This window comes from Anolis sagrei, chromosome 1 (genome assembly GCF_037176765.1).
Source record: "Anolis sagrei isolate rAnoSag1 chromosome 1, rAnoSag1.mat, whole genome shotgun sequence".
Classification (NCBI taxonomy): domain Eukaryota; kingdom Metazoa; phylum Chordata; class Lepidosauria; order Squamata; family Dactyloidae; genus Anolis; species Anolis sagrei.
Window position 1 is genome coordinate 299,991,785 of NC_090021.1, and position 15,531 is coordinate 300,007,315.

The following is a 15,531-nucleotide window of genomic DNA, read 5'->3' on the forward strand; positions in this document are numbered from 1 at the left end:
TGTAGTTCACACTAGCAATTGGATTTAGGCCATATACTGTACAATGTGACTGGCTTTCATCCCCAAGGCAGTGTTGATTTAAGGTTTTTCAAATGCTACCATAATATACCAAACGTTTAATATGAAGAAACAAACTTTGAATTTCTGAATGATGAAGTGTTGAATAGTAACTTCTTAATGGTTTGTGGCAATGTTAGTTGAGTGATAAAGGAAGAAAGCAAAACAAAGCAAAGGCTTTCTATTTTTATCATGGCTGGAAGTCTAATATAATTTCTTTGTTCTTGTTTCATTTTTGCTCTTTTGTGACAAAAATCCAGTGTTGTGGCACTTATTTTTGTTGTAATCTTGTTTTATTTTGCTGTATCCCTGTTTTTACCTCTTTAACATTTTCACCAAGAAGGAATGCTTACTAATCAAAGTCAGCCCTAAAGGGTCTATGGCATAATGGATTGATTTAAATCAAGATGATTTAAATCACCAATGACTCTTCATGGATTTTAATCAACACTTCTATTTACACTTCACTGGTTTTCTAAGAGAAGGTACAATCCTATTGGTGGATAAACATTTAATTTTTTTTGATTTACAACAAAATAGTCTCTACCACAGATTTGCAACATCTTTTGATGCTGCAGTGTACACATTAGAAAGAAAGTGCAATATTTTAAGGTAAAATTATGTATTTTAGCATACTAGAGAATGAAGAATTGTTTATTTGCTTCAAATGTCCATAAATGCATTTCAGAAGAAATAGTGGATTATTAGAGAAATCACTGGTTTTATCTTTCAAAAATCTCACAAAGAGATTTTGTGTTTCTTACTTCATAATATAATGATAGCCCCAATTTCATATCTGATCATTCTGAACATAAATAGATAGAAATGTTTGAAATAGTCTCATTAGATGATAGCATGACTGGGAAAGTGGCCATTGTTACCTCTGTTGCTCAAGATACATACCTCTGTGCCTACATTTACAGTATGTCTGAAACCTCCTTCTCCAGAAGAAGTATTTTGGATATGAATGTGTGTACGGATATACTAACAGAATTCTGGGAATGTCAGAAGGCAGACTGTCCATTTGAGCTAATCCAGATATTAGTTTGTTTACCACAATATGCAGGGACACAGTCAGTATATGTTTGGTTAGAAATTTAGATAACAAAAAAGCCTCATGAAGTAATTATGAGGGAAGAAAAGTGATGAGGTAAAAGCTTTTCTGGAAAGGATCTTTCATATAAACCATTGAATAACTCCCAAAATAGTACTTGAACTAGATTGCAATGTCCTGAGCAGCATGGTGTTATATGAACTAGGACTCTGGGAGACCAGGGTTCAAATGCTTTCTCTGCTGTGGTAGGTTTTAGGCAAGCTGCTTTCCCTCAGCTGTACAGGAAGGTAGTGGCAAATCTCCTTTGAACAATTATTTGGGGGGGGGGGGGGGCAAACCATGATAGCACCATCATAAATTGGATCCAATTTGAAGACACGGATGAGCAATAATACATATATAAGATTAACAGTACTAGAAAATTGCACACAGAACTGCACACAAAATTCTATGCAGTGACAGAAAATGTATAAAAGAGAAGTTGTTTGCAAAATATGTGTTTATTGCTTTAAAATATGTATAGAAAATATTTTTGCAAACAGTATGTACATTTTTGTAGACTGTTGCACACTTTCACTGAAATGAGATGGGATGAAATTGTGCATTCCTTTGTGTGTGGTTGTTGAAAGATAAAGGAGCCAGAATTATCTATGTTTACTTAGGTTGGGATCCAATGCATATTTATTTAAAGAGGGAGTGAATAGCAAGGGTTTTGATTCATCCTTAATCTTACATTTGTGTAGGCTCCAAAATCCTTATTGAGACCCTAGCAGGAATATTGATTTTTCTCATACTATGATTTAAATTCTCATGCCTTCTTTCCACATCACTCAAGCCAGCATTTGGTAATACTATATTTCTTTTATTCTAAGGGCCCTTCCAAACAGGCTGTATATCCCAGGATCTGATCCCAGGTTTTCTGTTTATCCCAGATTATCTGGCACTGCAGACTTATATAATCTGATTTAAAGCAGAAAAACTGGGATCAGATCATGGGATATAGGACCTGTCAAAAAGGGCCCATCGACACATTTCCCCCCCATTTAAACATATCTAAAAATGGAGTGTCTCTTAGAATCTCTGGTGGTTATATAATATATAGCTTTTTTTGGTACTGAAATTAATGTGTCTTACAATCGATGGTGTCTTAGAAGTGAAGAATTACTGTATTATTCTAGATTAGGATCTAATCTGATTTCAGAATGTTGGAATGGGCAAGGATGGAAACTCCCCATGCTAGGCTCCACATTCAAGTTGGGGCTTCTGCACTTATTCTACAATAAATGACTAAATGGAGAGGATTTATATCCTGAAAGTTGTTCTTTGTTTCTCATCTTATCTCAGCTAAACATCTCTCTGGAATCTGATTGCTTTTGAGATTTTACAGAATATGAGGGGTCAGCCAGATTGGGTATCTCCTAGCAAGCCTACTGTGCTAAAACCATACTGTTTCCAAGGGTTTGAATGTTACTGACTTTTGAGTCAAGGTAATTATGTACCCAAACTGGTGGTGAGCTGGTGCTCTCTGACAACAATATGGATTATGTTTTTTAGTCAGCCATTAAATCACATGGAATGTGGTCACTTTGTCAATGTCTTTGTTACTGTTGTGCAATCAACACACACTTCACTTAATACCACCTACAAACAAAAAATACAGTCACACCATTGACCGTAAAAGTAGTAACTTCTCTTGATAAAGCATAGGCATTCTTATTCTTCTCTGTACAGGGTGAACTACTGGTATCAAACAACATGTATGAGAAACACATGATACATAAACCATCAACTTTAGCATAATGTCTTACATGTGACCGTCTCTATGTTTTTAATGCAGAGACCTTAGATACTATGGTCAATGAGAACTTTCCATATATTACTTTTGTTAGTCATTTGTTAATGGATAGGTTTATGTCCATCTTCTGTCCACATAGTAATATTAATTTGCAAGAGCCATTTCATACTTCGTAATTATAGCACTACAATTGCGCTTTAATTAATATGGCAGCATCCTAAGGAAACTTGGGATTTACAGTTTAGGAAGGAGTATTCTTCATGTATGAAGGAACAGCTTCCACTGCAAAGCAAAGATTTAGGACAAACCTTTTTGTTATTTTTGTAGCAATAGGTTAACTGGAAATCCGTTAGGTTTAAGAACTTATGGATCTGTGCTTGTTTTCTGGCACTACATATCTCCTAGTAAATTGCGGTTCAGAAATGTACAGAGTGGATATCTAGGTCAGTCCTGCACAACTTGTGGTCCTCCAAATGTTTTGGACTTCAGCTCCTCAGAATTCCTGACCATTGAACAAGATGGCTCAGGCTTCTGGGAGTTAGAGGCTCAAACACCTGGAGGGCAACAGATTGTGCAGGCCCGGTTCATACCCAAGATGTGAACTACATTTCTTCAAATGTGGAAGGATATGTTAAGAATAAATAAAGTGGAATTAAATGCAGACATGCTGCAATTATCACATGTTGATATAGAAGAGAACCTTATCTACAGAAGTGATCCAGAATATTTTTCTTACAAAAACATCCTGCATTCTCCTCATAGCTATAATTTTAATATGTTGCTCATAGTAAGTTTAGTAATCAAATTGAATAGCCATAGGTTTTATATTACATTGTGATTACCTGTTAATTTTAACTACTGCACCATGAAAGAAATCAGTTAGGAGACAGAAAGGAAGAAAAAGAGTAGTGTAGTAGAGACAAAGCTAGCTTCACACTTTACATCGGCTGTGCATTTTATGTTATAAACAGTATCTATGGGATGAGGCTCTATGCAAAAACTACAGTGTGTAACTGTTATCCCATGTATTTACCTATTCACGTGGTGAGTCTCTTAACAGGACCTCTTGGGACCATGGACATGGAAGATTGGTACCTAATGAAGCAAAAAGATAAGAAAGTGTGTTGTGACATCTGAATGGAAGCCCTACCACAAGGGATATTGTTTTGGCAGTATCTTTGCCAGATCATATGAGGATGCTCCTTTCAGGGAGAGGGGGAAATGCACTTCTGTTCCTTTAGTGATGAAATGCTTCTTATTCTGACTGTGATATGGAATCTGCAATGGGAATTTGTTTGTAAACTTCAGTCATGAAAATAGTCACATAGGAAATTGCTACTGTTCCACCAAATTAGCTTCTTGGATATCTTTTTAATTGGAGCCCATAACTCAGATTCTGGTGTTTTAGGAAGATGAACAATACAATTTTTTTTCAGCCGGAGCTCAGTTCAAAGGAAGCTTTTATACATAGATGAGGTTGCTAACAAATAGCATGTCATATGATAATGAGACTGTTTTCTTCAGTAATTTCACATTTGTAAACCACACTGCTGGGAAAGTAAGTGGAGTGTTTATCTACTCTATTTTTGCACTGACAAATCTCTGTTAAAGACCAGGGTGCCCAACAGAGACAAAGCAAATGTATATAAAAATGAAGACTAAACTCTAAATCAGTTCTACAACACCTTCAAAAGCAATATATAACATTTTTTCAGAATGTTCATTTCCACATGTGTCTTCCTTTTAATAGAGAATCTTCAATTTATGTTTAAGAACAAATAAACTGTAGTACTTTGACAGCCGTTCACACTTAATTCTTTGCGTTAAACCAACAGCATTCTTTTCCACAAACATCCATTGTTAGGACAATGCTCTCAGACAGAATTTATGAGAAATGGAATTATGTTACCAAGGAGATAGCATTTACTATAATGAAGAGTAGATCCTAGAAAATGGCCCCTTTTACAGCAGCTCAGAACAGAGCCACAAAAGCAATTGATTGGTCTTGGCATTTAGTCTTATATCAGCTGTGTCATCCATTGCTTCAGGAGTGAGAACACTAATCTAAAGTGACATTTCTGTTCTGGCGGGCTTTTCTGCCCTGATGAAAGCAATTACTTCATTCTTAAATGATAATTTGCTGGAGTTTCAACCACTTTAATTGATAACTTTTTGTTCTGAGAAGTTGAATTGTGAAGTGATTAGCTGATTTTGTAAATAGAAATTTAACATATAAACTGTACATGCTGCTTTGAGATGAAAGTGCTACATTCTACCAGTTTTTAGTAGGTACTCTTTTATACAGCCAGTTAGGCAGTTTAAAGAGAAAATATCCACGCGGCATTTGGAACTTAGTTAAACAGAATTATATGACATTATTATGTGCGATTTATTTAATTGATGGTTGGACTGTGGCAAGTTGGTAGAAAATAAAATATTTATAAACACAGAATATTATCAGTAAACTCTCTTATGCATCTTTTCACCCAGAAAGATCTTATTTAGTATAGCATAGAAGTGTCATTTCTGTTTATAAATAATAGAATCATTAGAGCATCTAAACATCTTATTGCTAAGTTTGTGCATTTATAAACATGCATCGTTACATGCATTTTGGGTTTTTTCTTTATATATCTCAGGCACTTTAAACAGCCTCAAGTTCTGTATTTTCTTGCAGAGAGCAAAAAAAACCCCATCATTTAATGTGTTAAATGGGAAATATAAAGCAAAAATGAAGGTCAAACTGATTTACCACATCAAACAGTCTTTGTCAGCCAGGCTTAATATATCCTGAGTTTGTGGAACAAATGAAATTTTGCTGCTGTGTTACACTTTGCTTCCAAACAACCATTACAACTGGTTTTATATATTGTGTGAGCATCAGACCATCAAACAGTGCATCTTTACTGACGTGTTGCTGCAGTGATGATCTACAGCAGCAATCTGCCATTTATATAAGGGCAAAATGTGCATCTATATTTAGTTGTGAAATTGGCCTATTATACTCTTGATGTTTACAGAGGCTAACATAAATTAATGATGACAGCTATGAGCAGTGCATTAGTTAAGCAGCAGAGTTCTTACCTTGAACTTGAAGGTTCCAGCTTTAACTTCCAGCATATATGTACTAGGCAGTTTTCTTTATACATTAAAGGAATGTTTCTGAAACCTTTTTAAAGACAGGATTAAAGAACTTCATTTTGTGATCTATGCCACTCTAAATAATGTCAGATAACATTTTTGTTTACTAATTTGCCTAAATTTGGCCTTGAAAAAAGCAAATACATATGGTTTGGGGAAAATAGGTTTAGACTTTCCTGATGCAAACGCTCTCACATGGCCGAACCTGCAGTTTGTCCAATAAGTAATTCACTGTGAAAAGTTTGGAGAAACAATGCAACTTTACTGGATTTTGTGTTACTTTCTATTCCATTTAAGTTTAGCCCACAAATATTGTTATGCAGTTCATGTCAGAAGTGGTGTAGATTCTGTAACAACTATAGATTCCACTGTTAACTATGACCAGAGATCTGACAAGTATGCAGGTGTTCAAAGGTTTGAGAGTTAAAATGATGAAGTCTTTGATGATTTTTTAATAGCTGAATTTTTAATACAGGTCAGCCTTCTTTCTTTGAGTCTGCATTCCAGATTAATTGATAAATAGTAGAACTGTGCAGTGCTAGATTCTCCTAAGCAAACAAGTACGGAAAATCTATAAAAAATCTGCCTTGTTGGCTTCTCTTCAGATCTTAGTTGTAACTTCTTTAAAGGAGAATTATGAAAGGCTTTTAACTTTATTCCCTTTCAGTGGAGAGCTTCTTTATCTCGTGTGTTAAAAAAACTTTTTTATTAAACAGAAATGTTGTTTTAACAGTTGTTGAACTCTAGAGTTCAGAAACCACCTGTGCAAAAGACCTCAAGGGAATCGTGATTTTTTTTCTTTGAAGGAAATCTAAAAAAGTAACACCCTTCATATGTTGTCACAAAAATGACAAGAGCTTCTAATTTAAGGCTAATATATTACCATCAAGTCTCTGATGTCTGAAGATCATCTTCTAATTTTTCAAAAACAAAATAGGACACTAATATTGAATCTTCATAAAGGCACTAAATATCGCCTTAGAAACTACCATGTATTGTCCTTTGGGTTGTTATGGGTTTTTTGGGCTATATGGCCATGTTCCAGAAGCATTCTCTCCTGACGTTTCGCCTGCATCTATGGCAGGCATCCTCAGAGGTTGTGGGGTCTGTTGGAAACTAGGAAAATTGGGTTTATATATCTGTGGAAGGTCCAGGGTGGGAGAAAGAACTCTTGTCTGTTGTAGCTAGCTGTGGATGTTTAAATTGGCAAGCTTGATTAGTATTTGATAGCCTGACAGTTTTTAGGTGTGGCTTGTTACTGCCTGGGGGAATCCTTTGTTAAGAGGTGATTAGCTGACCCTGATTGTTTCTTGTCTGGAGTTCCCCTGTGTTTGAGTGTTGTTCTTTATTTGCTGTTATAATATTGTCCTTTGTCAAGTACCTTTAGTTGACCTTCTACAAAGTATTTTTTTCTATTCCAAAATGAAAACAGATTCCTGGAGTTCGCACAAGCTTGCTAATGGAGTCCACTAGTCAGTGATATGTTTTTAGTCTGTTTCTCCTTCTCATCAAAATACCTATCCTTCTTTAGATCATGTATTGCAACTTTGGAAATGTGGACACTATGGTGGTAGGTATAGTTGTCCCCAAGTACCACTGCATGGCAGATGAGGATTAAACCTTTTACAGCACTCTAGTTCATAGCATCGCCGTAAGTCAAAGTCAACTTGATAGCTAATAACAAAAAAGAACCAATGGCAAAAAACAGCAGAGGGAGCAGGAATTTAATTGATATTTAAACTGTTTTGGAGCTAATGAATAAATAGTCACACATTCACTCATTATGAACCTTTTCATGTTTTTGTCACATCTGATACTCTCCAAATGTACATTGTTGCAAAACTTCATTTAAAATTCCTTTTGTAATTTTGTGACACTTTTTTCCTACTGGAATCTTTGATCCTGTTAAGAGGGTATACATTTTTGGGACGCTCTGTATATGTTAGTGTTAATAATCTGATATTATAGAAATAGAATGAACAGTTGATCATTCAAAACTATTAACTACTTCCTGATCTCTGCCATCATCTAACTTGCCCATTGCTTTTATTTACATCCGTGTATCTTTTCTTACAAAAACTAGAGATTGGGAAGGAACTGTGGCAGAAAGGCACCACGAGTGCTTCAAATGAAAACACCTTAATATTGTAACTGTTTCTCTGGTTCTCTTGCCTTAGAGTTAGAAAGCAAGGGGCTGCCACGGTGTCAGACTGCATGTAGCCTTTTCTGCTCTTTAATGCTAGCTAATGCAAATGGGCACTAGATTAATGTACAAGCTGTGTCATTCCCACTGGCTTATGCCATTATATCATAGTCTCAACAACCTTTCAGCCCTGAGGGCCTTATTTTATGGTTATAGCCCTCCAAACCAATCACTATTTATTACGAGTACAGTGCTGTCACTTCAAAAGACTTTGGGTAAGATGTGTATAATATGGCAGGGTCACACTTTACATTTCAAAAATAACCAAAGGAATGTTGAATTTTCTTAAAATGGGAGAAGTAGTACCAAATAAAAACATGAAATAGATTATTTAACACATAGTGTTCACACAATTATTGTGTAACATATGAATAAAAAGCGATGTTTATCATGGTCTGTCTGCAGTGTGTGTATTTCAAGTCAGACTTAATACAAAAATGAAACTTTCGTTATCTTAGACTAGTTTTTCTATTATTTGCCAGTCTAAGATAACTGCAGCACACAAACAGAAAATTAAGGTTGCAATATTATACACATTTACCTGCACATATTGAATTCAGTGGGTCTCTTAAGTAAACATGTATAGAATTACACTATAATATATTCCTACATAGTATATGGCAACATAACACAGACAATACAGAGGACATCAGTTCTGCTCTTAGTCCCAAATAGAGTAATCTCAGTTGATCCAATGGTATGTTTGTTGACTTAGCAGTTCACAAATCTAAGATTAACTTGTTGCTCTAATTAGGACTATGCACATAATCTAACATGGTTTACAATAAATAGTCATTCTCATTTAAACCTGGACATATCTGGCAATCAATCTGAGAAGTTTTGTGTGTAGAGCATATCTGTAACAATGAGCTGTTATCTTTGATGGTACTTATTTATTTATTTATAAATTTCATTCATTAAAATAAGCAATATAGCCGATGAGTTGAAAACACATCATATAAAAGGGAAACAAGATAAAACAATACATTTAAAATTGGCCAAAGTGAATCTGTGTTGAGACCTGATGTACTGCATGTTGGGTATCACAGTCTCTCTGTCATTACCAAACAGACATTTGTGGTCATCTATATGGATAAGAGGGCAATCTCTAAAGATTGTAGAAATCTAGAAGTAGGGGTTTAATTATTTGCGGATTTTGTTCTCAAAGGACACAAATAATTTGTGACGTTTCTTCCCATTGCAAAGATTCTTTAAAACGATGCATTTTTAAAAGACTGTTTCCAATTCTGGATTTGTTCTGTGCAGGAAGTCACATGTTTATGCTGAAAATAGTAGTTTTGTAAATTTATTTTCTACAGGAAAACATGGTTTCCCCACACAATTCAAACATGTGGTCATCTTGTGCAGGATAAGTCACCAGCTATAGCATTTTCTGTTCAAGATACATATTCTGTGCAGAACATATCTGATTAGACTAGGTCTAGATTGGGGCGGGCATCTTTCCAGTGCTGTATACATTTGCTGTCACTGAGCTGAGTTTCTTGATGCTGTAATTACTAACAACATTCAGAGCAACCTCTTAGACCACAGAGTAATCCTTATTTATTTCTGATGGACTTTGTACAAAGAAAAGGAACCAAGCTCAGATTCTGAAGTAGTAGCAGAAAGGGAAGGTGATCATTGCCATTTGCCTTGGTTTATTCTTCCTCCTTCACTCACAGGGATATTTTATGAATATTATGTAGAATGTAGATGGGTAGGGCAATCTGATGACAATCAGCTCATTCAGAATAGTAATTCATCATCTAGTAGAGTCTGATTTATGATATAAATCTGTGTATGACAATTCACACTACACATTTGCTAGAAGAATTATAGAGCAAAGGATAGTGAAAAATTATTGTCCCATAAGTTGTTACTAATTCTTTAGATTCGTGCAAGCAAATCACTATTACGAAACATGCAAAGAAAGGAGAGAAAATTGAAGAACTGAAACATCATTTTCATTAAGATTCTATAGCATCTGTAAGCCTCTCAAAGTCACTTTAATTTTCAGTATAAGCATTAAGCAACTTTGGTAAACCAAATAGGCCATTGCTAGTGGTCGCCATAAGGAAGGACAGCTAGCTGGACTGCATGGGAGACTGAGAACACAGCTTTCTGGGAAATGTAGTTTGGGAAGGCAAGGTCACTTGTGGTAGAGAATTCAAAAGGCCCTGCCCTAAACCACATGTCCCAGAATGCAGTACTCAGCAGCAGAAACCCCAATGAGGGCTGCAGCAGTTAGCCATTTAGAGTCAGTCTAAAAATTATGAATAAAATTATTTAATCTGCAAAGAGAACTAAAGTAAGTAAAGGTATAAATCTGTGCTAAGTTGAAGTTCTATGGTTAATTATGTGTCATATGGACACACTGTTAAACAGAAATTCAAGGGGGTTGCTGTTGTGGCTTTTGGGGATACATGTTTTTGTCTAAACTTTTAAATATCTCCAAAAGTCAGTAGATGTGTGAATCTTTCTGAAACTTCTGGGTATTGATGTCCTAGTTATCTTATGCATTATATATAAAATTCAAGTAGATGGCTCTTACAGTTTTTTAAAAAATTGTTTATAACATTCATAAATGTGGTGGGCTAACAGTGGAAATTGTGTGGTATACACAATAGCAAGTTTCATAGCAAATGCCCCTACATTGTGCTGTATTCTCCTTTTGATTATCCACATATGGGCAAAAGAATGACAGTGGGATTATCTCAGACCTCATTATTATTGCACTTCCTAATTGTATTTGGAGTTAATACATTATCAGTTGGATTTGAAAAATAAAATACCATTCACCTTTGCCATCAGGCATATATGTCCATGAATTGCATGTTTATATTTGGAAAATATTTTCATACTGCTGATTAACCAGGAATAAGAAAGAGAACTGGCTAAGTCAGACAGAATCTAATATTGATCAACATTCCACTCTGTTCTTGTTTCAGTTTACAAGCCCTGAGAAAGGAAAAATCCCGAGATGCTGCTCGTTCTCGCCGAGGGAAGGAAAACTTTGAATTCTATGAGTTGGCCAAATTGTTGCCACTCCCTGCAGCTATTACAAGCCAATTGGACAAGGCATCCATCATCCGATTAACAATTAGCTATTTGAAGATGAGGGACTTTGCTAATCAGGGGGATCCTCCATGGAACTTGCGAATGGAAGGACCACCACCCAATACGTCAGTAAAAGGTATGGGGTTGGATGGTCATTGCGTGTGGAATGTGGCAGCCAATACTGATCTCTTAATTGAAATGTTTACCATCCTTTCTTTTTTCCCTGCATATCAAATCCTTTAAAGGGATACAAATGTGGAAATCTGAGGTCTGCATGAGAAAGACACCATGTGAAGGTGAAACAAACCTCTTATTATATTTATATTTATATTTTAAAACAAACTTATCTGCACAACTATTGTGCTGAGCAAATGAGATTGAGTATGCATATTTACATGACTTGTGGACCACCATTCAGCACAGAATTGTGTCTTTAAATGTACTGATTTTTTAAAAATAAGTATGCTTAGGTCTTCATTGGGTTGTAACCATCGAGTGCATTCTGTATGCATGACCATTTAAAAGTAAGCCCCACTGGATTAATTTTTTTAAAGAATGCATAGGATTATCACATCAGAGTTTTTCTATTTTCTGTCAATTTTTATTATTTTGTGGCCTTTCATCTGCAGTTCACCTAAAAGCATTTTTAATCAGCTGGCTTAAAATTGAATGATATAGTTTAATTGAGCATACATTTTATTTCATTCAAACCAGATATTGCAAAGGACTGAAAATAAAGCACAAGCACATATGCCTTTACATTATGTCATTAAAGTTTAGATGCTGAAAACGAAATGTCACTGTTCTGAGTTTCATTGTACTGTATCGGCATCTACACATTTAATTGTACCTTTAAACTCCTTAACACTAGCTAAAAAATTCACATTTGAATTATTCTTGAGGGAACTTCTATTAAAAAGTGTTATAGACTCACATTCTCAAACAATGTGGGCCACACATACACTTACTATTATTACTTTAACACAGGATTCCAACCCATGTGCCTTTCTGACTTGCAGCCCCATATCAACTGCCATTTTAAACTCAGAAAAGTTAACTGGTTTCTTACAGTATGGGAGGGAAGTGAAAATAGATGTTAAATCTTGGGTCTGTGATGACTTATAAAAAGAACATGACAGAAACTAATTTTATAACATCTGAAGTCGACTTGTGCACCATAACTTTCTCATTCTCTCCTTCCCTCTGCACATAGTCATTCTGCTTTGTTCCTCATAAGCATGCTTTCAGGGTACAGAAGGGGTAGCAATGCTCAGACAGAGTTGTCCCTCTCCCTGTTCCACTGATAGAAACTCTTCCATCAATGGAAAAAACTACATTAGATTTGTTGAAAAAGCATGACCTTACCTTTAAAAACTCTATTGATATTAATTGAAAATTCCTATGGCATATTTTTTCCAGCCACCACTTTTCTTACTTTAATAAATGCTAGAAATGTGAATATATTTACACAACTGATGCATGTTTAATTTTCTTTGTAACTATTGAAACAGAAGATAAAAGTGTGTTTCTGTGATTTTAAGAAATGTTGATGCAAAACCAGGACTTTTTAATTTTTTTATAGAAAAAATAGCATTTTATGCTTAGAAATAAGTATTTTGTTGTGTAGAAAATGCTGCTTTCTGTACAAAAACCTTGTATAAACAAAACAAAACCTAATTGACAGAATTTTCTGTGCAGCAAACAAGTGTTTTTAAATGTGAATATTTTTCTGCACATACTGCTATTTTCTGTATAGAAAATACTGTTTCCTGTAAAGAACTGAAAATTTTGTGCAATTTGTAAATACTTTAAAAGTAAATTGCACATTTTGAGGTCTTTTTTGCAATAGTAAAAAATGCTAAAATTGCTCAATTTTTCCTTTGATAATGAAATTAGGGAACAATTCCACACCATATAACTGTTTCGTTTCACATAAAATACTGTTTATATTTACAGAAGTTTGAGTATAAAATAAAGGAACCCATTTGCTCCCTCTCCTTAAAAAAGCAAACACAGGGATACACATAAGGAGACTGGAACCATTTGTGTCACTTGTAGAATTAACCAGAGTTTATTATGATGTCTGGATGAAAAACAGTACTGTACTCAGTTTTAACCCTTATTTAATAACAAACCATTCTTGTAAACCATGTTTTGAAGTCTGTGTCTTCAGAAGCATCATAGTTAATATTAACCAGCTTGTTCTGGTTATAAGAAAAAAAGAACAATAGTTAAATGAAAAGTAAATGAATATAATTTTGCAGCTCCAGGGAACACTCAATCATGACCCATACTTTAATGTTCAATTAAATTTTAATGAAACAAAAATGCTTTGATTTTATACTGAAGAAATGTTCTAGTTAATAAGAAAGCACTTTACATAGACACGCATTTAAGATATGTAGATGACACCATACTACAAGAAGAAAATAGTAAAGACTTGCAATAATTACTGGAGAAAGTCAAGAAAGAAAATTCAATGGCAGATTTACAGTTGAATGTTAAGAAAACAAAAATAATGGTCACAAATTATTAGTGTAACTTTAAAGTAGATGATGAAGACATTGAAATAGTTCAAGATTTCATATAACCTGGTTCACTCATTAATTAGAAGCTGGGGTCAAGGAATCAGGAGAAGACTAGAACTTTGGAGAAGAGCTACGAAGGAACTAGACAAGATTCAGCTGTATCAGTGTATATAATTGAATATTAGTGTTAGGATTGTCCATTCTATATTTCCCATTTCTATGTATGTTTGTGAAAGTTGGACAGTCAGGAAGCTGATAGAAACAAAATAAACTCATTTGAAATGTGGTGCTGGTGAAAAGTTTTGTCAAGACTCTGGACAAATTCACCTAAACTCTCCCTAGAAGCCAAAATAACTAAACTGAAACGGTTGTACTTTGGCCATATCATGATAAGTCATGATATACTACAAAAGACAATGCTTGGCAAGGTAGAAGTCAGTAGGGAAAGATGAAAGCCACATTTCAGATAAATTAACTTAGTCAAGGAAACTACAACCATGAGTTCTGAGCCATACTGTTGATAGGGTCATTTGATTGACTTGAAGTCTTGAAGGCATTTAACATCAACAAATACAGTGAACCAAAATAACGGAAACCTGAATAGCCAGAACTAGTAGGAAACAGTTATTTGCAGAAACAAGCTCTATAGGGAGAGCAGAAAAATGTTTATTGTCATCAATACTGTTCATTATGTTAAACAGCCTAGAAATCCACACAATGACATTTGGTGATAATACCAGCCGCAGACCAATACCAGCCGCAGACCAGGGAAATATATTCTATCTTAAACCAAAATGCTCCAAATGATATTGGAACAAAGTGAGATACTATCTGATAACATGTTAAAGAATAGGAAAGGGAGTAGGAATACGTAAATGTTTTCACAGCAGTGTGGTAGCTTAAGGGTTTTGATACCCATAATTGTAAGTTATTAAAAAAGATTGTGGAGTATGAACAGTGATGTGGACAAGTTTGCAAATGACATCAAATGAGCAAAATGGGCATCACTTTTTCATGGAAAGGTTACAGCATTTGGGGATATTTAGTTAGAAGTCAAGTGAGAAATGGAATCCAAAAGGGGGATACAAAAATTAGAAATTGTGTCAGAAAAGTAAGTCCTTCTTTCATAATACTACAGAAGACTGGATGTGGTCCATCTTGTGTTTTTTTCCCTTTAAATATGACTTTAGTGTATGACTTTCTGTCCAGTGATGTAATTCTGTTAACTTTAAAAAAATTGAGAACCCAGAGCCTAAGCAGAAGTGACTTCTTCTTTTCACTGATTCTCTACTTAAGTTTTTGTTAGTGAGAAGAGTTATCAAGTCACTTTATAAAACGTTACTTGAACCAAATAGAAACACACATCACTACATAATCCTGTGAAATTATGTTTCATTGAATGTATGAATGTGCTATATATGGGATTAACTCATCTTTTACTCAATTAATAGTTTTCTTTGTGTATAAAACTGACATATATTTATGTTGTCAAATATTGTTAAAATCACATTTAAAGCCATTCATTCTCATTTAGCATGGATTTTTTGTACTTTGTATGGATAACTAATCTCAGGTAAATAGCTGTCAGCAGTATAATAAACATGGCATCTAATCCAGCAATAAAAGCACTAGATATTGTGCCTCACCAGTCAGTCTCCTGAAGGCATTTGGAAAATGCATGAAAAAAATCTTCCCC

At 34.8% G+C, this 15,531-nt stretch overlaps 1 protein-coding gene across 14 annotated transcripts in view; it reads left to right on the top strand.

Annotated features, from left to right (window-relative positions):
* NPAS3 (neuronal PAS domain protein 3) overlaps positions 1 to 15,531 on the top strand; it is an 803,343-nt gene that overhangs the window by 244,614 nt on the left and 543,198 nt on the right. For 12 of the 14 annotated variants that reach the window (XM_060759362.2, XM_060759379.2, XM_060759387.2 and 9 more), the window contains 2 exons: positions 11,199 to 11,443; positions 11,553 to 11,603. In XM_060759362.2, coding sequence (XP_060615345.2) covers positions 11,199 to 11,443; positions 11,553 to 11,603 — 296 coding nt within the window. The remainder of the gene's footprint in view (positions 1 to 11,198; positions 11,444 to 11,552; positions 11,604 to 15,531) is intronic. The other 2 variants (XM_060759371.2, XM_060759410.2) reach the window with 1 other exon arrangement.